Source organism: Pleurodeles waltl, chromosome 6 (assembly GCF_031143425.1).
Source record: "Pleurodeles waltl isolate 20211129_DDA chromosome 6, aPleWal1.hap1.20221129, whole genome shotgun sequence".
NCBI classification, from domain to species: domain Eukaryota; kingdom Metazoa; phylum Chordata; class Amphibia; order Caudata; family Salamandridae; genus Pleurodeles; species Pleurodeles waltl.
The window spans coordinates 50423052-50446632 of record NC_090445.1 but is presented as its reverse complement, the minus strand read 5'-3'; the positions used below and the strand labels follow the sequence as shown (position 1 = coordinate 50446632).

At 44.4% G+C, this 23581-nt stretch overlaps 1 protein-coding gene across 2 annotated transcripts in view; it reads left to right on the top strand.

The window, feature by feature from the left end:
• Window positions 1-23581, top strand: part of PBX2 (PBX homeobox 2) — a 172126-nt gene that overhangs the window by 62610 nt on the left and 85935 nt on the right. For both annotated transcript variants that reach the window (XM_069237258.1, XM_069237259.1), the window contains exons 3-4: window positions 267-511; window positions 21802-21992. In XM_069237258.1, coding sequence (XP_069093359.1) covers window positions 267-511; window positions 21802-21992 — 436 coding nt within the window. The remainder of the gene's footprint in view (window positions 1-266; window positions 512-21801; window positions 21993-23581) is intronic.

Genomic DNA, 23581 nt, shown 5'->3' with positions numbered 1-23581 from the left:
ACAAGTACAAGAAGAAAAAAAATACGTAGTACAGAAGGAATGAAGAATTCTTAGACTTGAGGAGTTTCTGAAAAAAAGAATAGGTCAGAATGTAAATAGATTGCATTTAAAGATATTATTTAGAGCCCTGGGAGGAATTTGCATAAAATGCATTGACTTGCGGTCGAAGGTGATGGTGCTTATGCTGTCTTTGTGAGTGTTAATGCAGAGACTCTTTTGGTAGTGAAAAACAAACAAATCTCACACTATACCCTTCCTTTTCATAGGTCTAAGCATCAGGAGCAACCAGGAAGAAGAACCAGTCGACCCACAGCTCATGCGGTTGGATAACATGCTCCTGGCAGAGGGTGTGGCTGGACCAGAGAAAGGCGGAGGGTCGGCAGCTGCAGCAGCTGCTGCCGCAGCCTCTGGCGGGGTGTCTCCCGACAACTCCATTGAGCACTCGGACTACAGAAATAAACTATCACAGATCCGGCAGATCTACCATTCAGAGCTGGAGAAATATGAACAGGTGAGACTAGTTGTGGGAAAGACTTGGCTAGTGTGGTTGGATGGAGGGGCTCTGTTAAGGACTTGGTCCGCTTCTGCAGGCCTTGTCAGGATTACAGGGGAAATGTGGTTTATCAGAGAAACAGAAGTTCGTTAGTGACCAACAGAGCTGAACACACAAATCAGAAAATTTGGTGGGTGCAGACCAGTTCTTTCAATTACCAAGCTAGTAACAAATTACTTTTGAAAACAAATGAGTATGTTTGAAACAGCTACACCTATCCATTCAGTGAGTTGAGGAATTAGTGGACTACGGTCCAGACGTACAATGCCATGTCCAGAGAAAACGTAAGGAGGATTTTCAATGGAACTTTACAACAACACAAGGTTCTCTCCAAGATTTTTGGTGAATACAAGGATGTCTCAGTCTACCCATTGGATTAGAAATACTTTGATCTGTCCCTTGCTTTCAGCAAGAGAAGTAACATGTGACTTATATTTTTGCTGGAATTTGTCAATTTTGGAATTGGGACCCTACCGTCCAGGTCCAATTTTACATTTGAGCAAATTGCTAGGTTGAGTCTCCCAGACAGTCAGCTAACTGGTTGCAGAATAAACATTTTGGGCGTGCCAAGATCATAGAGGGGCTTGTTGCTCGGCCATTGCTTACCATTGGTTTACTTTACTGGTACTGTCATTTGCCTGCTTCTTTACAAGATGGACAGAGTCCATCTTGCATGTGTCCCTCTCTTGAAGCATTGCCAATGTACTTGTTTTTCTACTGCTCAATTTTAGGGAACTACTTGTTCGTGGCATGTGTGGCTGTTGATATACATGTATTGCATAATCCTGCCATCTAGTGTTGGGCTTGTAACTTGTCTTTGTTCAAAGAAGTCTCTTTGAGTCAGGCTTCCAGTGACTGCTCCCTTTAGTAGGGAATGTGCATGGGCACGGACTCCATTGTTAGATAGTTTTTTTTTTTTTACTCCATCAAAGACTTGACACTTTTGACGTTCATACTTCGGGCTGTTGAAGTTGGAAAATCAAACCCTGCTGGAGAGAAACTTTTTTATCACCATCCAACAAGAATTTCAAAAGAACACTAGGACAACTAAAATTGATTTCTCAAATGTTGGGGGTGGGATGCAGGGATGTGGAATTCCTATCGCCCGACGCCCGGGACATCCTGTTTGGGGTCAAGGGCAACAAGTTTTTATGTTTACTTTGTCCTTGGGACAAGTAGGCCCAACCCTCTGCAGCACAAACCCTTTGGCTGCCTGTTTACAGAGAGTGAAACTCTCTGCAGTTGAGGTAATGTGTTTCCAAAAGACAATGCTGTTCGAACTTGTATTTATGGTTCATTATTTGAAAGCCATCCTTATTAGGGGAAGTGCTGTAAATAAATGTTTTAAGGTCACACTTTACTACTGACGTTGGTTCCAGTACAAAAAAAAAAAACATGTATATCCATTTTTGAAAAGTTTAGGCTATGAGGCTAAGTATAATGCTCCCAGAATGCTCTCTGATTAGATGCAAATGAAGTGTCATTTAGTAAAATGTGTTGATGCATGCTAGTATTTCCCAAAAATATTTCTAATGGAAAATCAGTGTAACCATTTTCAACACGATTATGGGAAGCATGAAAATAAACAAACACTGACAAAGCCAACTGATCTGACATATTTTTATAAGTCTTTTAGTTTCATCAATGCGTGTCTTATTTTGACATGGCTTTTGTAACACTTTATTGTTGTGGGACCTACCAGGCCCTCAACATTGTAACAAACACTGGCAAAAAAAAAACCAAAATTTTTGAACTCTAAAAGCACACGTTGCCACCAGTGGCATAACAAAGGCCCCGCAGCCGCCCTCCAGGGGGCCCCTTCAGCACAGCACCTGCCCTGAGTGAGTCTGGAGAGGGGGCTCCTCCATGTTCTTTGCAAAGGGGCACCCTCCAGTTTCGTTACGTCACTGATTGCCACTGTAGTTCCTGACACTGAACAAAACTACTTTGTGTGCCAATATGCTCCGTGTGGAAGAGCAGAATGCGATCACTCACAGTAAAGCCAGCCGAAAGAAAGAGAAATAGAAGTTTAATAAAAACAAAATGTCTTTGTTAACACTAGACCTAATTAGGGACCAAGACCCACATGTAGGTAGCTTTTTGCATGTCGCAAACTGCGACTTTAGCTGTTTGCGACATGCAAAAAGCACATTGCGATGCACAAACCCAGTTTTGCGATTCGGTAACCTGGTTACTGAATCGCAAAACGAGTTTGCGACTCGCAATTAGGAAGGGGGCGACTCGCAGTGCAATGTAGGATTGTTTTGTGACCGTGAACGCGGGCGCAAACCAATCGCAGTTTGCACCCATTTCAAATGGGTGCTAACACTTTCGCAAAACCATTGTGAATGTCACTGTAAACATTTTTTGAGAGCAGGCAGTGGTCCTGCGGACCACTGCCTGCTCTGAAAAAATGAAAGAAAACGTTTCATTTTTCGTTTTTGTAATGCATCTCGTTTTCCTTTAAGGAAAACGGGCGCATTACAAAAAAAAAAAAAAAATGCTTTATTGAAAAGCAGTCACAGACATGGTGGTCTGCTGTCTCCAGCAGGACACCATCCCTGTGAGGGCGCCATTCGCAAGGGGGTCACAAATTGCGACCCACCTCATGATTATTCATGAGGTGGGCATTTGCGAAGCCCTTGCGAATCACAGATGGTGTCAGGGACACCATCCTACATTCAGATTTGCAACTCGCAAATTGCGAGTCGCTCTGACTCGCAATTTGCGGGTCGCAAATCTGAACCTACCTACATGTGGCCCCAAATTCTTAAAGAAAGTCACAAAAGTGCACCCATGGTATATGTCGTACCCCTATAAAATATTTGTGAACTGTATTTTAGCATGGGTAAATACGATGTGTAGATTTGCTCATGTGAAAATCTATTGAGCATTTGCAAGTTCATTTTCCCTCCAGCCACTTTCTTCCCAACCCTGGAAGAAGTTATAATTCTGCCATTGTCAGGAGTAAATGTCCAACCTTTCTTATTATGGGAAAATATTAGAGAGAAGCTGGTGAAAATCTTTAAAACATGCAGGTTAGTAGGTTTGCAGACTCAAAGGCATTCCAGCCCTGGAACTATTGCTTACTGCTTCCTCCAGCCCCAGTATGCAGATCTGCAGAAAGGTGGCAAAATAAGGAAATTGCTACAGTAGGGATTGAAACTGCAAGCCCTACTATGGTAGTAGCCCTGGCATAATCAGAGAGGCTATTATCAGAGCTCTTACATAATGAGATCGCTGCCATAATTTGTCGCCACACTACATGGCACCAAAGGGACAAGTAGATCTTTTTACAGGACAAGTAGATTTGAGAAGCAACCTGTCCCCTGGACAAGTAGATATTTTAATAAATTCCACACCCCTGGGGATGGGTGGGTGGGTGGTTAAGGCAGACAGTCTTCTTGCTTTCCTTCAGCTCTGGAGAATGAGAAATACAAAAGGTGATGACCTTCAAAAAGTGCCCCACATTTGACTCCAAATATCCTTGGTCCTACGTTCACACTGTCTGCAGTCTGTGCCTTTCCTAGGATCACACAGGTGCAGTGTGTACCTTTTGCTCGGCATTCATCTGTAAGAAGATGCTTAGGCAGTGTAGAGATCCATGCCTAGTGCATCAATCGATGCAGTTCACATCCGTCAACACCATTCCTCACACCTTTGGTGAGGCCGAACCCCTTGGTTCTAAGGAAATAGAGCAGGAAGATGTCCAGTTTCAGTGCCTACCTGCACACCAGCTCAGCCCAGAGGTGATCTAATTAGACACTTCCGAATCAGAGAACATCTAACAGGATGATATGTCCTCCACCATGCTGCTGTGAATGAAAACTAAGCCAGCGATCAGGAGTATGGACAAACTTCAACACCATAAGACTCAAAGGCACCCCAAGGTTGGTACTCCCCTCCGTGGGGGTGGGGGGGTTGCTGGCATCCAGACCATCACTCAAGAAGCTTGACTCTTTCAGGCCCCCTCCTCCTTTCTCCCTCCCATCCTTTGGGCTCTGGTCTGCACAGAGGGAAGGCTTTGTACCCAAAAAAGGGTTCTTAAAAAGAGCCATGAACCCCATTGGTGCTCCAGCCCTGAAAAACTGTCAAGGCCAAAGCACTCATCGCTGCCGACACCTCCAACTACCTTCGGGCCCAAAGCACTCATCGAAGACGCCATTGGTGTCACAACACCAATGACATTGAGACCGCCCTCCACTGCTTGTTCTGTGGAATCTGAGAGGCCAGTCCTTGAAAGATTGCCGAAGGCAATAGACCAGAGATAACAACATCAATTTGTCATTTACCCATACACAAGTACAATTTATTCAGAAGACCCAAAGTCTTTGGAACCCAAACCTAAGAAGGGAGGCTAACCTTTGACAAGGAGCCCACGTCCCTCCATGACTCGGACGCTTTTTTTTTTTTTTTTTTCCTGCAAGGCTCCAGAAATGCTAGCTGGTGATTGCAGGTGAGATTTGGTGCCCCCTGGTGAGATATTCTAGCATGTGCGATTGCGGTCAGGGGCCTGCTTCTTGAGTAGATTTGCTACTGCTTGAGTATATTTTTTACTTGAGCGGCAGCAAAATCAACTCGAGTGGGCGAGAGCTTTAGAGCAACACATGGTGCTGCTCTCACTACCAGTGCAAAATTGCAGGGCGAGCGGTGCAACGTGCATATTTTTCCCCCCGGTGGCAGAATTTGGGAATCTTGCTAAGTCTTAATGTAGCTGGGTGGAATTTTGCAGAGTAAAACTCAGCGAGTTCTGCCAATTTGCAGTCCATGCATTCCCCCTGACCACGACTAAACACCCTTTTATCCTTGCCCAACAAATGGTCCATGAGAGGATTGCAACTAAGGCTCCAATTTTTATGGCATTTATTTGTTCAACATTTTAGTCTGTAATCATCCATTTTGATATTTTTTTTTTTTGTTTTGATGTTTTTTTTTTTTTTTGCTCATTTATCTATGTTTATCCATTTTTCGTTTTTCAGTGTAGAAACGTAGCTGCAGTGGTTACATTTCCACATTTATTTTATTGCTAAGTTTATACCGTCATTTAAGTTTCTAACTGGTTGTGGAAGTTTACAGTCACTTGAAAAAAATTGTATTGTAGAACAGCGTAAGCAGCTTTATACCTGCACCGATTTAAGATCGATTAGCCAATTTAAAAAAAAAAAAAAAAAAATCCATACCTGTTAATCTGCACATCCACTGACCTGGCACTTCTGACTGACAGTGGTGATGATCATCCAAAGAAGGGCTTTTTCCCTTATTTTTTTTGTATTTAAAAATAAATGCAGAAAAAAAACAGATAGCTGTCTGACTCTGTAAAAATAGGAAAACTGAAAGCCCTAATTACAACATAGATTCTCCGATTCTTCCACCCCTTCTCCCCAGACGCCACTGTCACAACATGTTTTTTTTAAAGCGCCGCACTCGATCATAAAGTTTGCTTTATACTATTTCCGCCGAGGAGGACTTCCTCGTAGAAACACTGTCCAAGTCTGAGTATGCCATGCAGTTTATCCCAGTGCTCAAGGGGAAGCTAAAAACCCGCTAAGACATTTATAGGTGACTGTCAGAGCCTGGGTGATTGCGCATAGGGTAGAAAAAAATACAAGACTATCAGACCCCATCTACATTAGGGGCCATGTGCCTCCGGACTCCCTAGTGGTTCATGTAGCCTGAAAGTGGGCGTCTGCACAAGCAATGGGAATGCACTTCCAGCACATCAGGAAAATCAATGCTGCAGGTAAGATGGTTGCTGTGGGAGCTGCTACGTGCTGGACGATCGCCAATTCGGCAGGCCTCCTACCCAGATACAACAGGGCTCAATGGGAGGAGATGGAGAATCTGCTACAGCATCCCCCGGGACAGCTCAGAAAGAGGGGGAAGACATTGTATCAGAGGAGAAGGTAACTTCCAACGCCATACCCTTGATGCTGGGATACCACAGTTGAAAAAGGTTTAGACCATAGACATTTTTATGTAGCCATTCTTGGCTACGTATCTGTTTAAGCCAGAAGTGCAGCAACAGCTCACAAGCCTACCCTTTTGATGGTGAACATCTTTTTGGACCAGATTTAGAGCAATAAAAAAAAAATTGTCTCCAGCATGGGGGGGGGGAGGGGGCGCTCTGCAAACATCATCTGTGTCTGAGCCAATACTATAGAGGTACAGCAAACGCCACTTCCCCTGAAAAGCCACAATCCTACCAACACCAGCAGCAATCTTACCACCAGCAGATGGGCAAGTGGGTACTCTAGCAGCTCATATAAGGGCAACTCCAACAGAGGCAAAGGCAGAAGTACTCTCAGTAGTAGAGCCTCTGCTACAAAGTACTAACTTGCCTAGCATTTCCCTAGAACACACTACACCTGCCTAAGGGAATTACAGTGGTTTCTTTTCTACTGGGAAGAGATCACCTCAGGCCACTGGGTTCTAAGCATAATAGAGCCAGGGTACTGCCTAGAGCTTCTTTTCAACCCCAAAAAACATTCCACCCCTTCAGAGCACCCGCTACAGCAAAATGGGAAAGCCCCCTCCTTAAAATGACCGAAGAGCTGGTGCCCGTTCACCACCAGGGCAAAGGGGTGTACTTACTATAGCTTCTAATCCCAAAGGACAGCTCCTTAGGACCAATTCTCTATCTCAGGCCCCTCAACAGAAACATCCTGTTAGAAAATTTCCATATGACTCCTGTCCAGGATGTTATGTTGCGATTGCAGCAAGGCATGACCGCTCTAGAGCTGAAGGGTGCTTTTTCCACATACCTTTCCACCCAGCTTACCGTTCTTCCTTAGCTTCATGGCAAATCAACAGCCCTACTAGTTCAAGGTACTACCCTTCGGAGTCACCATGGCTCCAAGGATGTTCATAAAATACCTAGCAGTTGTGGATACCAACCTCCGGAGGGGAGGCATGCAAGTGTTTTCCTCTCTGGACTATTGGCTGATCAAGAGCGCTGGCAGACAGCAGTGTTTAGCAAACGCTCAAGCTGCCATTTCCATACCCCTCAAACTGGGATTTACCATAAATGCTGCCGGGAGCCGCCTCTACGTCTTAAGCCCTTTTTAGGGTCAGTTCTCAACACTGTCACTGGCAAGGCTTACCCCAATCTGCAACAAGTGATGGCTTTCCAGCAGCTACTGCATCTTTCAGCCAAATCACCTTCTTCCAGTCAAAACAGTGAGCGTCTCTTAGGAATGATGGCTTCCTGCATAGACCTAGTTCACTATGCCAGATTGCACGTCTGTAGCAGCATGTCTCTTGACAAAGTGGTTACAAGCTGAGGGTCATCTACACGATCTAGTGTGGGGTAGGTGTTGAAAATCGCCCTTTCTTCAGGGTGATTAAAAAACTTTTTGCCTTTCTCTTTTTTTTCTTACCTTTTTGTTGACTTTAGGACTCTGGGCACATACCCTTGTGAAGCCAGTGCTAAAGTGCATGTGCTCTCTCCCCTAAAACATGGTATGATTTGGTTTACACCTGTCTGGCATTTAATTTACTTGTAAATCCCCTGTAAAGTGTTATACCATATACTCTGGTCTTGTAAATCAAATGCTACTAGTGGGCCTGCAGCACAGATTGCGCCCGCCACAGAAGTAGCCTTTCAAACCTGTCTCAGGCCTGCCACTGCAGTGCCGGTGTGCGCAGTTTACTGCCACATTGATTTGGCATTTCAAACTACTTACCAAGGCCTAAACTCCCCTTTTTCTACACCTGAGTCACCTCTAAGGTAGGCCTTAGATAGCCCTATCGGCATGGTACTGTGTGCGTAAAAGGTAGGACATGTACTTGAATGTTTTACCTGTCCCAGTAGTGACAAACAGCCTATTTCGTTTTTAGGTTTGAGCCTGCAAGCATGCGCTAGCGCATATGTATTGCTTGTGAGATGCTATTGTAGTTAGAAAAGGGTTTGGAGCCTGCCTGTCACTCGCCATTTGTTTGCTTTTGTGGCACTCTTCTTTACATCCTGGTAACTTGTCCACTTCAAGCTGGCATCATTTCCGGACCTGTCCGTGGAGCAGGGATTAAGCACTGATTGATTTAATTTAGTGCCTGTCCGATGCTCCCGACGTGATTGAGGTACTCTTTTCTCCCCCTTCCCCTCCTGCTTCTACCTCTTTAGTGTTTTTTTAAGTATGACGCACACAAATAAATGAGCGCGCTCACCCCTCTCCCCCCAATGTGAGTGTACACACCAACAATTCTTACATCACTATAAACAGTATATACCGAAATGGTCTGTTAAAAAAAAAAAAAAAGGAGAAAAAAGTGTCCTTAAATATTCAATGCTCCATGTATACAGAGACCATCAAACCTCAGCAATAACTGTATAACTGTGGCAAGATGGGTGATGGGCAACGCGATCAGACACTGCTGGCTTTTTAACAATATTTTGCATTCTGGGAATTGTAGTATTGCTTTTAATATTTGTATAGATGGTCAAAATTCACGATGGGCTAAATGTTGGGTGCTAATGAGCCCTAACTCATTGAAGCTGCAGCGTATGACATGGACCACTTGTCAGTTATCGTAGTATGCCGTCCAATATGCATAAAGGTGTAACAGAGTAGCTAAAAAGTGGTTAAATATCAAGATGCATTACTTGTCAAGCGGTTTGGCTCACAAATTTCCTTCAAGTCGTAAGCTTTCATTAACTGGAAGGGCATACTTTTTAGGTCGAGCCTGCGATAGCATTCGTATCGTTTGCAAGGCGCTGTTGTAGTTAGAGAAGGGCTTGGAGCCCACCTGTCATTCACCATTAGCTTTTGTGGCACTCTTCTTTACAGCCTCGTAATTCGTACACTTCAGCATGGCATTATTTCCGGTCCTGTCAGTGGAGCAGGGATCAAGCACTGACTGATCTTCTTTTCACTTTCTCCTACTTTGAGACATCCAACCATGTATCTCTGCATCCTCTAACTACTTCCAGTGCACCTACTTTCCAACTTTCACTGTCCCATGAATCTGAACCTTCATGTTTATCTCTTATCAGTCTCTGGACAGCTCTACATCCTTCCTTGTGCGTTTCTCATCCTTCCTACTTCGTCCACTTCTCTCTTCTCCCCTGTGTTTGTTTTTTCCCTCTTGCATTCTCTTCTCTCTTTCTATTGCCCCTCTTCACTTGCTACTCTCCAATCTCTCCTTTATTTATTCTATGTGCCCCTACTTTCTATCCCTTCAGTCTCTTCACTATACCTTTCCAGGCTTTTTTTTTTTCTATCCTCCTCTTTTCCTCAGTCCTTCTGTCTTCCGGTCATTTAATTTGATCTCCCTGTAGTTCTACATTCTTCCGTGCATCTCTTTATGATCTTTGCTAGCTCAGCTTCCATTTATCTCGCATGTAAACCCTTTATCTCACCACCCCCTTTCATTCACACTCTCATCCCTCCCTTACATCACCTATCTCCTCTCTGAATTGCCTATTAACACATGCTACCTACCTGTGCCTCCTCACGCTGTGCACTGGTCCACCTCTCCTGTCCCCCTCTCCCACCACCCCATGTGCCCCTTCCACTTCTTCCGCTCTCTTTCTCATCTAGCTCGCTCTCACGCACAATCTTGCCTCACTAATATTCCATTAAAACACACAGAATGGCACTACACACCACATACATCCACTGCACTACAAAACACAACACACAGGTAAAAACATCATAATAATTTACAGTGCCAATAGCTCGAACTCGCACAAATGCGAGACCCATTGCGTTGCAAAGGCTTGTTCATTACTGTGAGAGCTGCTCCTCTCAGGTTAGCATTGGGAATTCCCTTATATACTTATAAGTGGTAATTTTTTATATGAAAGGAGTGGCATGGGCATGTTTGGTATGTATGGAATGATAGTGAGAAATCCTGTTTACTGGCGTAGTTGGATTTTACATCCCTATTTTAGAAATGCCAGTTTTAGAAAATGGGCATTTGTCTATGCTTATAACTCTAGTGTTTTTCTGCCTTACTCCAGTTCATCTCTAGGGCTGAGTGCTAGCTACACTTTGTGCATACTTTTCAGACAGCCACAACACAGGAGGGGCTGGGTGTGACAAAGGCATCTCTGTCCATCTGCATACCAATAGTCTTCCTGGGCTGGGAGAGGGAGAGATCATTCACGCTTTGCGTGTCAGTAGGCTGTTCCCTTCCCACACACAAAGGGCTGATTTACCCCCTACTGATGTCTGGAGCCAGGGCTGGGTTGAAAGGGATGGTGTTACACATGAAAGGTTTCCTTTGCAGTGAACAAAGACATTTTGGGGTATAAGTACTGGGGCTCTGACCTTATGTTTTTCGAGCACTTTTGCAATGGGGCTGAACCACTGTTAAGACTGCTGAGCTGCATAAAGGACTCATCTGGACGGCTCTTCTGCTGGTACCCTGCGGCCTGCTACTGGCTGGGTGGCCTAAAGGGCTCATTGGGTTGCTTTTCTGTTTGTTGCCCTTATGCCAGCTACTACCAGATTTTGTTCTATCAAAGCACTGTGGTGCCACCAGGAGAGATCGCCATTGGAAATATTAGTTCATTGTGCTGATCTGCCTGACTACTGCTGCCTGCTTTGGGTCTTCCTGAGTGCCTCCAGGGGCTTGCTGGCTGGTTCCCACTCCCTCAGAGCCCTTACATTAGTGGGATTGCCATGGGGCTCTGAGGCTGACCAGCCTAACCTTTTTAAACTAGTGCATGATGGGCGCTTCATGCTGCATATCCTCCTGATCGGTGCATGAGGAGCGATTGTTCTTCCTTCCTTGATGACCAGCTTGTGGGAAATGCTTTGCTGTTCTTATTAGCATGTGTTGAGCGCTGTGCCCTCTTTTGAACACCAGCGCGATACTGGCCTTTCCACAGAGCTCCAGTGACCAGCGCTACCCTGGCAAGAGTCCCCAAGCATCAGGTGCGGTGAAGTGCAGCGCCTCTCTTCGGCCTGTGACGTCCTGACTCGCGCAGCAGGAGCTGCACGAGCTGAGTCCACCAGCTGCATTTCTCTCTGGTGGAGCACGCCTTACCTCGGGGCTACCTTCTTGGTGGAGGCGCAGCAAACCAATGAGGATCTCTTCAGCACCCTCCCCCTTCCCCAGCTGGAAGGGAATTCCTTCACTGGGAGCCGGCCTCTGACAGTTATAGCTCTACAGCAACTGCGCTGCCCGGGCAGCTGCTTCTTCCATAAGTCTGTCTGCAGGTCCATTGAGAGTCTCGCCGCTCGGGCCTACAATGTGTGTAATCCTCAGTATGGGTATAAAGCAGTCCATAGCACTGAAGAAACTCTTGTGGCCACGCCAAATTTGATTAGATTTAACTTGGCTGAGGGCAGACCGTCTGCTATTTATGCTGGATCTTTTGGCGGCTGTCAATACGGTATCTCATGCTGTTCTGATTCCGAGTCTGTAGGAAATCGGACAGGCACTGGCCTGGCTGAGGGACTTTAGGTAGAAGAACCCAGTTGGTTTCCATTCCTCCTTTTAAATCAAGAACAGTTACTTACACCAATGGGGTTCCTGAGGGTCTGCACTGTTCCTTGTTTGTGTGTGTGTGTGTATATGTATATGTATGTATATGTGTGTATATGTGTGTGTGTGTGTATATATATATATATATTCTATGGCATGTGTAGCTGCAGATACACATGCTGTGCATATATCGCCATCTAGTGTTTGGGTCGGAGTGTTACAAGTTGTTTTTCTTCGAATAAGTTTTTTCCGAGTCAAAGGATCGAGTGACTCCTCCTCTTGGTGAATAGTGCGCATGGGCATCGACTCCTTTGTTAGATTGTTTTCTTTCTGCCAACGGGTTCAGTCGTGTTCCCTCCTGCTCCGTGATTTTTGGTTTGGAAATTCTCAAATCTTTCAACCTTTTTCTCGTACTATCAGTATTGTTTCGAACACGGTTTCCTTCTGCACTCGATCCGATAGTACCATCGGGATCAAGTAAACGCCCTTTCGGACGCCCGTACCCTCCTAGGGCCTGGTCGCTCCTACTGCGTCATAGGCTCATGGATCGGACTCCATTCCGATTCGGTCCTTGGTGCCACGCCAAGTTTCCATACACCGATCAGCACTTGGTATGTAATCTCTGCCTTTCTCCAAAACATCAAGAGGAAAGCTGTGAGGGGTGTCGGTCTTTTTGATCGAAGAAAATGTTACGTGATCGAATGGCAAGAAGATTAGAGATGGCATCAAAACTCGCAGAGCCCACCACCGACGTGCTTGGCGAAGAGCAGGTACAAACAGCAGTTTCGCTCTGAGTCCAAGCAGGATTCAGAGGAGGACAGCCAGGCAATATCGGTGGTGCAGTACATGAGTACACCTGCCCCAACATCAATAACAAAAAAATCAGGCCAGGCCTTGGGTGCATCACTGCTTAAAGCCATGGTTCCATCCGGAAAAAAATAATCGTCCACTGACCCCTGGGTTCGGTGCTAAAGAAGGCCAGGGCACTCCCTCAACAGGCTACCACGCCTGTTTCGGTGTCGGGGTCGAGTAACAAAATGCAAGCCTACACCTCCAAACCGAGTCGACGTCCCACACCATCAGATCCGAAACAAGTGCACTCTGTTTTGGATCCGAAACCTCGACTAACAGCTTTGGACCCAAAACATCTCGGTCCAACTTCGGAGCCGGAATAAATATCTTACACAGAAGAAACAGGGCTTTCGATTCGAATGAAGTATGTGCCCAAGAAATTTACCGAACATTCCTCTAAAAGCACAAAACATGCTTCAGAACATCAAATGGAGGAATCGGACATTCAACCCATTCTGGAGGTAATGGACAGCAAACAAAAAAGAATTCATATCCAGAAATAGACTGGAAAAATTATTACTTCTCCGCCTCCACATACTAAAAGGAAGTTAGCATTCCAGGAAAGTCTGGATACTGCCCCACCACTGGCAAAATGAAAACCCAAAACCTGTTGAGCTTTCTCCACCACATTCACCGCAACTTTCCTTTTCACCACAACATCAGACTTCACCAGCACCTTCACCCTCACACTGTCACACTTCCTCATAAGAAGAAGAAAGGGGTGATTGTAGCTACACCTTAGATTCATGGGATATGTACGATTCAGGTCCAATCCCATCTAACTATCCGGATTTGTATCCCAACAGACCATCTCCGCCTGAGGCTAGTACAGCATACACAACCAGGTTATCTCCAGAGCAACTGTATACCATGGAGTGCAAATGCATGCAGAACCTTTAGAAGAGGACTTCCTTTTCAATACTCTATCATCAACTCCTAAGCAATACAGTGTTTACCAATGCTTGCTGGTATACTTAAACATGCAGACGACATTTTCAAAGAGCCAGTTAAAGCTAGGGTTCTAACACCAAGAATTGACAAAAAATATAAGTCTGCACCAACAGACCCAATTTACATTGCCCAGCAATTGCCGCCAGATTCTGTTGTGGTCAGTGCAGCCAGGAAGCGCACCTATAGTCAATCTTCTGGGGATACCCCCCTGACCAGGAAAGCCGTAAATCTGATCCTGCGGCAAAAAGGGTAGCAACACAAGCAGCCAATCAATGGCGTATTGCCAATTCCCAGACCCTGTTAGTAAGATACGACAAGGCACACTGGGATGAGATGCAAGAATTATTGCAATATCTCCCCAAAGCACACCAAAAAAGGGTGCAGCAAATTGTAGAGGAAGGGCAGGCCATCACAAATAATAATTAGTTCTGCTCTAGATGCAGCTGACACTGCAGCTAGAGGAATTAATACCAGCTTTACCATTAGACGACACACGTGGTTGAGGTCCTCTGGTTTCAAACCCTGAGATACAGCAGGCGGTCCTTAATATGCCATTTAACAAACTGCTTTTTGGACCAGAGGTGGGTGGACACAACTATAGAAAAACTTTAAATTCAGACACAGCAAAAGCCATGGAAGCTCTTTATACCACACCATTTCTGGGTTCCTTTCGAAAATAACAATTTAGGGGAGGATTTAAAACCCAAACTACAGAGGCTTCCACCCCCTATTCAAAGAAAGGCCAGCAGTATTACACAAGGGGGTCATTCAGGGGCTCTTAGAGAGGACAACATTTCGGGTCCAGAGGTAAATTCCCAGCCTCAAAGGGTACTTCTACATCCACAAAAACATTGACTTTCCAGGCATTCCACAGCACCATACATCTCCTGTGGGAGGAAGACTGCAACAATTCCATTCTCACTAGCAACAAATTACTACAGATCAATGGGTACTCTCGATTATCCGCAATGGTTATTGCCTGGAGCTCATCTCTACTCCACCTAATTCTCACAGACTCTTTCTAGAACACACTATTCTGCTAAAACAAGACTTACAATCTCTACTACTCAAGGAGGCAATAGAAATAGTTCCCATCACACAGCAAGGAACAGGTGTATATTCCCTATACTTCCTTATACCAAAAAAGGATGGTACTCTCAGACTCATTCCTGATCTCTGGCTTCTAAATCTATATATCCTGTCGGAGCATTTTCAGATGGTCATTCTACAGGATGTCATTCCCTTGCTACAAAAACAAGACTACATGACAGCGTTTAGATCTAAAGGACGCTTACTTCCACATTCCTATTCACCCAGCTCACCGCAAGTATCTAAGGTTCGTAATAGCAGGCAAGCACTATCAATTCAAGGTATTACCCTTTGGGGTAACAACAGCACCAACTGTGTTCACAAAATGTCTAGCTGTAGTCGCAGCATATCTCAGAAGGCAGCACATATAGGTCTTTCCTTATCTAGACGACTGGTTAATAAAATCCAGCTCCACAATTCCAACAACCCACTCAATACACAATAGTTACCCTACACAAATTAGGGTTCACAATTAATTACCAGAAATATCACCTTCAGCCAGCACAAATTCAACCTTATCTAGGAGCAATTCTGAACACTCCGTCTGTATTAGCCTAACCAAATCCACAACGGATACAAGCGTTTCACTTCCTTATATCCCAATTACAGGCCAATCAAATTTACACACTAAAGTTTGTCATGAAACTATTGGGAATGATGACATCATGCATAGCGATAGTGCTAAATGCACGTCTAAACATGAGACCACTGCAGTCTCTCGCGACAATGGTCTCGGCACAGGGTCAACTACAGGATCTAGTGGTGCTAGACCGCCTAACTTACAAATCTCTGCAGTGGTGGAATCGCAACCACTCATCAAAAGGGCGGCCATTTCAGGACCCCGTGCCACAGACCATAATCACAACCCATTTCTCAATGACAGGTTTGGGAGCCCATCTCAACAACTTGACAATACAAGGGGAATGGAACTCAATCCAGCAAACTTACCACATAAACTACTTGGAATTACTGGCAGTGTTCTTACCCATCAAAGCATTCCAACCACAGATCATACACAATAGTCTTAATAAGGACAGACAACACAACGACAAAGTATCCTCTGAAAAAACAGGGGGAGACGCACTCATCCCAATTGTCCCTTGTAGCACAAACAATATGGTAATGGGCAATTCACAATCACATTCAACTGCTAGCGGAATACATCCCAGGGATACACAACCAGTTAGCGGACCTTCTAAGCAGGATGTAGCAACATATACACGAATGGGAGATTCACCCACAAGTAATTCAATATTACTTTCAGATGTGGGTAACACCAAACAGACCTTTTCGCAACAAGCAAACGCAAAATGCCAAAACTTAGCATCCAGGTACCCACACCATCAATCTATGGGCAATGCTGTATGGATCATCTGGTAAGGGATATTTGCTTACGCTTTTCCCCCTCTCGTGCTAATTCCATTTCTGGTCAAAAAGCTGCGTCACACTTCCCCTCACTATGATACTCATAGCTCCCACGTGGGCACGTCAACACTGGTATACAACATTGTTGGATCTGTCAGTAGTACCACATCACAACCTTCCAAACAGACCAGACCTGTAAACTCAGAACAGAGGTCAAATTAGGCATCCTAATCCCAGTGTGCTCAACTGGGCGATTTGGCTCCTGAGGTCATAGAATGTGGATACCTACAGCTTCCATTAAAATGTATGGAGATTCTAAAACAAGCACGTAAACCTACAATCAGGCAGTGCGACGCAAATAAATGGAAACGTTTTGTCTATTACTGCCAACCTAATAATATTGATCCACTTAAAGCATCAGTACAGGATATTGTGTTATTTGCTTCATTTGCAAAAAGCAAATCTTGCCTATTTGTCTATTAACGTTCATTTAACAGTAATATCAGCCTACCTACAAAACAGACGGCATACCTCTCTGTTAAGAATTCCTCTTATAAAAGCATTTATGGAAGGGCTTAAACGAGTTATTCCACCTAGAGTTACCACCAGCTCCTGCCTGGAATCTTAATATTGTGCTCACAAGACTTATGGGTCCACCATTTGAACCCATCCACTCTTATGATATTCAATTTCTCACATGGAAGGTTGCTTTCTTGGTAGCAAATACTTCCTTAAGAAGAGTAAGTGAAATTCAAGCTTTTACTTTAGAAGAACCCTTCTTCCAAGTACACAAACATAAAGTAGTACTTTGGACAAATCCAAACATTTTACCTAAAGTGGTTTCACCCTTTTATATTAATCAGTCATTTGAATTGCCAGTCTTCTTTCCACAGCCAGATTCTATTGCTGAAAGAGCTCTCCACACTCTTGATCTCAAAAGAGCCTTAATGTGTTACGTAGACAGAACCAAAGACTTTAGGAAAGCTAAACAACTTTTTGTTGCTTTCCAACAACCTCATAATGGTAATCCTATGTCAAAACAAGGATTAGCTAGATGGATTTAAAAAACTATTCAAACCTGCTATGTTAAAGTGAGAAGGCATCTATTAGTAACCCCCAAAGCACATTCCACTAGAAAAAAGGGTGCCTCAATGGCATTTTCAGGAAATATACCAATGCAGACATATGCAAAGCAGCCACATGGTCCTCAGCTCACACATTTACTAAATATTACTGTGTGGATGTGCTATCTCGACAACAAGCAAATGTTGGTCAGGCAGTCCTTAAAACACTATTTCAAACTGCTTCAACTCCTACAGGCTAACCACCGCTTAGTTGGGAGGAGAATTGCTTTTCAGTCTATGCACAGAATGTGTATCTGCAGCTATGCATGCCATTGAACAGAAAATGTCACTTACTCAGTGTACATCTGTTTGTTGCATGTAGTGCTGAAGATTCACATGCGCCCTCCTTCCTCCCCAGAAGCCTGTAGTCATTTTAGTACTTAATTATGTAAATATATATATATACTTTGCATGGACATCTTCTTTACTTTCTATATATATTTGTACATACACAATTCTTCACTCCTTACTTCACCCTCCTGTGGGAAAATAATCTAACAAAGGAGTCTTTGTCCATGCTCACTATCACCGAGAGGCGGAGTCAGTCGATCCCGTGACTCAAAAAAAGACTTCTTCGAAGAAAAACAACTTGTAACACTCCGAGCCCAACACTAGATGGTGCTATATGCACAGCATGTGAATCTGCAGCACTACATGCCACGAACAGATGTAAGTGACATTTTCCATATATCTGTCTGTCTGTCTGTCTATATAGCTCCTTTGGCTAAGATTGTAGAACCCTTTGGAACTGAGATCATGTCTTACCCAGATGACACTGAATAAATAATTTAATTTGGGTATGATCTTGAGGTAACAAAATCTAGATTTTCTAATTGCACGCAGAAAGTTAACCTCTGGAGGAAGCAGAATTGTTAAAAGCTGAATGGAGGAAAGACCGAAATCCTATTACTTGGCAAGACCGAAGAAAACTGGTCTGGGGACTGGAGGCCTAGTGATCTGGGGACTATCCTGGGCCCAAAACAGATGGTTAAAAAACCTGGGTGTTCTTTTAGATGAAAAGCTTTCGATGGCTGATTAAGAGCAGCAGAAAAGAACAATGCATGCCACATACTCAACAAGCAATATCACTACCGCACAAACTAGGTTTCACCATCAGTTAAAAAAAAAAAAAAAAATCTCAATCCCTAACCCATCCTAGGTCCTTATTAAATGCACAAACAGGAAAGGTATACTCAGATCTGCAGAGGGTGATGTTATTTTTAACAGCTGTTGTCTCTTTTTAGACACTCATTACAGTCAGAACTATAATGAAGCTTCTGGGAATGATAGCCTCATGTGCCTGACTGCATATGCTAAATTAACAAGATTATTTGTCAAACAGTGGGCACAGTGAAAGGGCATTAGTAGGATCTAGTGCTGGTATGGAGGAACTGCACGGTTTGAACCCCGAACCCCCCCCCCCCCCCCCACCACCACCACCACCCAAACACACGTTTTTCCTGAAATTGATGCCAACTTTGATGGAAAGTGTTCTGGGATCCTGCTAACCAGGCCCTAGCGCCAGTGTTCTTTACCCAAAATTTGTACCTTTGTGTTCACAATTGGCGCACCCATGCCACACAGCTAAGTCCCTTGTAAAAGGTACCCATGATACAAAGGGCCCTGTGGCCAGGGAAGGTCCCTAAGGGCTGCAGCATGTATTATGCCACCCTGGGGGTCCCCTTACCAAGCACATGCACACTGCCCTGTGCTGGTAGAAAAAAAAAGGCAAAGATGACATAGCACCCCTCTCAGGGTGCTTTCCCCACAAACCACTGCCTGTGGCATAGGTAAATCACCCTCTAGCAGACCTTACAGCCCTAAGGCAGGGTGCATTATACCACAGGTGAGGGCATAGCTGCATGAGCAATATGCCCCTACAGTGTCTAAGTCCATTCTTAGATGCTGTAAGTGCAGTGTAGCCATATTGAGTATTTGGTCTGGGAGTTTGTCATTACGAACTCCACGGCTCCATAATGTCTTCACTGAATACTGGGAAGTTTGGTATCAAACTTCTCAGCACAATAAACCCACACTGATGCCATTGTGGGATTTATTGAGAAATGCACCCAAAGGGCATCTTAGAGATAGCCAAACCGCTAGTGCAGGACTAGCCGGTCTGTGCCAACCTGCCACTTTCAGACAAGTTTCTGACCACTTGGGATGAGAGCCTTTGTGCTTTTTGTGGTCAGAAACAAAGCCTGTCCTGGGTGGAGGTGCTTCACACCTTCCCGCTGCAGTAACTGCAACACTTGGCGGTGAGCCTCAAAAGCTCAAGCCTCGGGTTACAGCGTCACAGAGCACTCGAGCTAGTGGAGTTGCCTGCCTCGCTGACAAAGCCCCACTTTTGGCGGCAAGTCCGGCAGAAAAATTAGGGAAAAATGGGAGGAGTAACGACCGAGCTAGGACCACCTGGAGGGTGATACCCAACTGGGTTAGGTATGTGACCTCCCCCCCCCCCCCCCCCCCCCCAAAAAAAAAGGAGTGCACACAAGAACAGTGTAGCCACCCTCTCGGACAGTAGACACTGGCTACTGCCCTCTGACCCCAGTAACACACTAACCCTAAATTGTTACCCAAAGTTGTCCTCTCTTTTCACATCAACTAAGCTATTGTTCTACCAGTCTTTTTTGCATCTTTAGACGAAAGAGTGCTACATAATCTTGTTGTAAAAAGGCCGCTCATGTACTACATTGATGGAATTCAAGTCTTTAGAACATTTAAACGGCTTGTTGCTTTTGCTAAGTCTTATCAAAGTGTGCCTAGTCCCAAACCAGGTGCTGCTAGATGGAGAGTTAAATGTGCCCTAATGTGTTATCATAAAGCAAAACTCATATCATCAGTGCCCCCAAGTATGCAATCTACATGTAGGAAGGTGACGCACTTTTTTAATAGTAAATATACTTTTCAACGAGATATGGAGGGCTGCTACTCTGTTTACAGTGCACACTTTAACTAAGCAATACTGTGTAGATGTGTTTGCAAGCCCTACTTGGCCAGCCAAGTTTAAAGATAGTTTAAAACATAAGCATTATCTGCTATTTAGCCACCTCTTTGTAGAGGGACTGCCTTACAACCTGTGCAGAGAATGTATATCTACAGCATCATGTTATGATTGGAAAAAGCTACTCACCCTGTAGTCATCTGTTCATAGCTTTTTGTGCTGTAGATTCACGAGTGCCTTCCTAGAAGATAGCACTGCACAGATATTTGCACTTTTGTAACCATATCAAATCAGCACATCAAGGCGTATCACTCATGTTACTCGCCCTTTCAGCATTAAAACAATCTAAAATGGAGCCGTTGTTCTGATGCATTCTGGAACATGGCGTCATAACAGGTCTTGTAACTCCAACTTTCACTACTGCATGAACAGCGTCACAAAATGGATGAGGAACAGATGCCTCTAACTGAGCATTGAAATGACTGAGGTACTACTGTTTGGCAACACAACCTCTCCTGGGACGACTCCTGGTGGCCAGTCAAGCTGGGACTTTTCCCCCACCAGCCACGCCAGAAACAGAGGAATCATCATAGACCCCAAACTCAACAGAAAACCCTAGGTCAACGTGATCTCCACCTACTTCTTCACCCTCTGCATGCTCCGCAAGATCTTCAAATGGCTCTCTCGTTGAAACCAAACACACTGTTACCCAAGCCCTCATAACCAGCCAGCTCGACTATGCCAATGCATTCTACACCGGACTCACCAAAACGCTTACAAAAAACCTACTAATCATCCAGAGCTCCCCACCAGACTCATTCTAGACCTCCCAAAAAGAACACGCATCACCCTGCATTCCCATGCACAAACGTTCACATTTCAAACTCCTGACACATACAAATCCCTCCACAACCTCGGGTCTGCCTTCCTCAACCATTGCATGAATTTTCACACACCACCACCACGCCAGAATAGCCTTAAGCTGCAAAAATGTTGTTGCAGGTATGTAACTTTTTCCTTTTCAATCCGTCTCCAGCCTTCATATGGACTTCCTGTATCAGACATCATCATAGTTAGTATTATGTAAATGTAATGATGGTGAGGGGGCAGACACGGCAAGGTTTTGAGTCTCTGTACAGCATATATGCAAAAATAATTCACCATTCACTCCGTGCTCTTCCATTGATCTGCGGAACTTGTTGCAGTGTTGTGGTGGCTATGCCAGTCCTACTTAACTTTTTTGTTATAGTTATAAAAAAGAGAGCAGCATCAGAAACTGGAAGCTGGCAGTAATAAGGATAATTGAGCAAGGAGTTTCATGAATCCACTAATAGGCTGAATAAAGAACTTATTTCTTGGAAAACATAAGGGAGGGCAGCAGTTTCAATGTTTTTTCTTTTCCTGTCTTGCACCTTTCCTCACCTCCCTCTCTTCTCACACTTTCTCCCATTCTGTGGCTCCCATGAATAACCCACTTCTCTTGTGGCATTTAGGCGTGCAACGAGTTCACAACACATGTGATGAACCTGCTGCGGGAGCAGAGCCGCACACGCCCCATCTCTCCAAAGGAGATCGAGAGAATGGTGGGTATCATCCACCGCAAGTTTAGTTCCATCCAGATGCAGTTGAAGCAGAGCACCTGTGAAGCTGTCATGATACTGCGATCGCGTTTCCTTGATGCCAGGTGCGTAAGGGGGTACCATTAACGTTTTAACGTCCAGGACCTTGAATTAGTGGGGTGTGATGGGACTGTTAAAGAGGAATCAGAACTGGTTCCAAATGTTGAAGTTCTAGAACACTAAAGGTGTCCTCTGGGGTTTAGTTACATATTGTTGGCAAAACTGAGATTGAGAACATGTGAAACATTAGGAACTGCAGTTCTTTACTTATTTCCCAAATCCTGCTCCTTTGATTAGGTTGAAGCCTACCAGACAGCAAAGCTGTCTTTTTGTGAAAGTCTTCTTGGGGACTTTCTGAAAGGTTCCCCGGGGATGTAATGCGCCCATTGCTTATTTTTGGCCTTGTGGTTTATAACTCACATTTGCTGGTTTTATTTGTTTGACTCTCCAGCTCTTTCTCCCTCCCATTGAGCATAGCCTGTTTACCATCTCTGACTGACCCCCTGTGGTCTTCCCCGAGTGCTTACATTCTGGTAACCTTTTTTTCTTTTTTGAGAGGCAGTCCAAAAGTGTATGTGTTTTCAGTAATCTAACATGTATACTAGTTCAGGAGCCAGTAAGTGTGCTGTATTTCTTTGAAAATATTTCCTGCCTCCTATCTTTTTGGATGACTGATTCTGCTTACCACTACTGGATGCCTGTGAGGCACAGTGTTCTGTCTACTGGCTTGTTTATTTTGGTCCATATTCCTTACTAATAGCATAACTTATACAGTCCTCTTCCTCAGTTTTGCGCCCATTCCATAGGCACAGAAGTGGGAGTGTGAGGTGCTGAAACACCCCCAGAATAACCATGCTGGAGTTCGGAAGTGAATGTGCAATAAACAGGTCTTTAAATCTTGTTTTTGTCCTAAAACGTTTGCTGTGCATTCAACGACAGAACTCCAATAATAGGCTCTGTCTTCCAGGAAGTTTGGTGTTTACCGTTATTTCCCTGACAAAATGTAAATGCCTGTAAATGAACATTACAGAGATTTCAGACTATATCAGGAAAGCACAAATGAAGTACATTTTTTAAAATAATTCTAAAGTGTGGTGGAATTGTTTAATAGGATCAAATCAATACAATAGGTGATGCAGATTTCCACACATTATCATTAATGTGCTTTATAGATTTATCAGTAAAACTGTATGCCTGTCCAATGTGATTGTCGTTTCAATGGAAAATGTGTTGGCTTAGTGGTAGTGCACTACCACACTTTGCATGATCCCCTTTACCCAATTACACTCTACTCCACTATACGTTCACATATCCCATCCTTTTGTCTGTATTGTTCTTTGATTGTGGATTCCATCTGCATGTCGTACTTCGTTTACTTTGCTTCGGTTCCTTTCAACCGCAGCCTCCATAGGAGTCCTTCACACCCCTTCGAGAATTCCTCACTGATGCTGAAATAGACACCTTTCCATTACTGCCCAGGTTGCCGTGTAAAATATCCCTGCACTGACCAATCCCTGGTCTGCAACCTGTATTTGTCCCCCGAGCACAGAGAAGCAGATTGTGACATGTGTATATCTTTCTGCTCGAAAGACTCTTTGAGACTGTCGAGCGTGTCATCTGGAAATGTCATTCAGAGCGATGAACGAGACTTCAG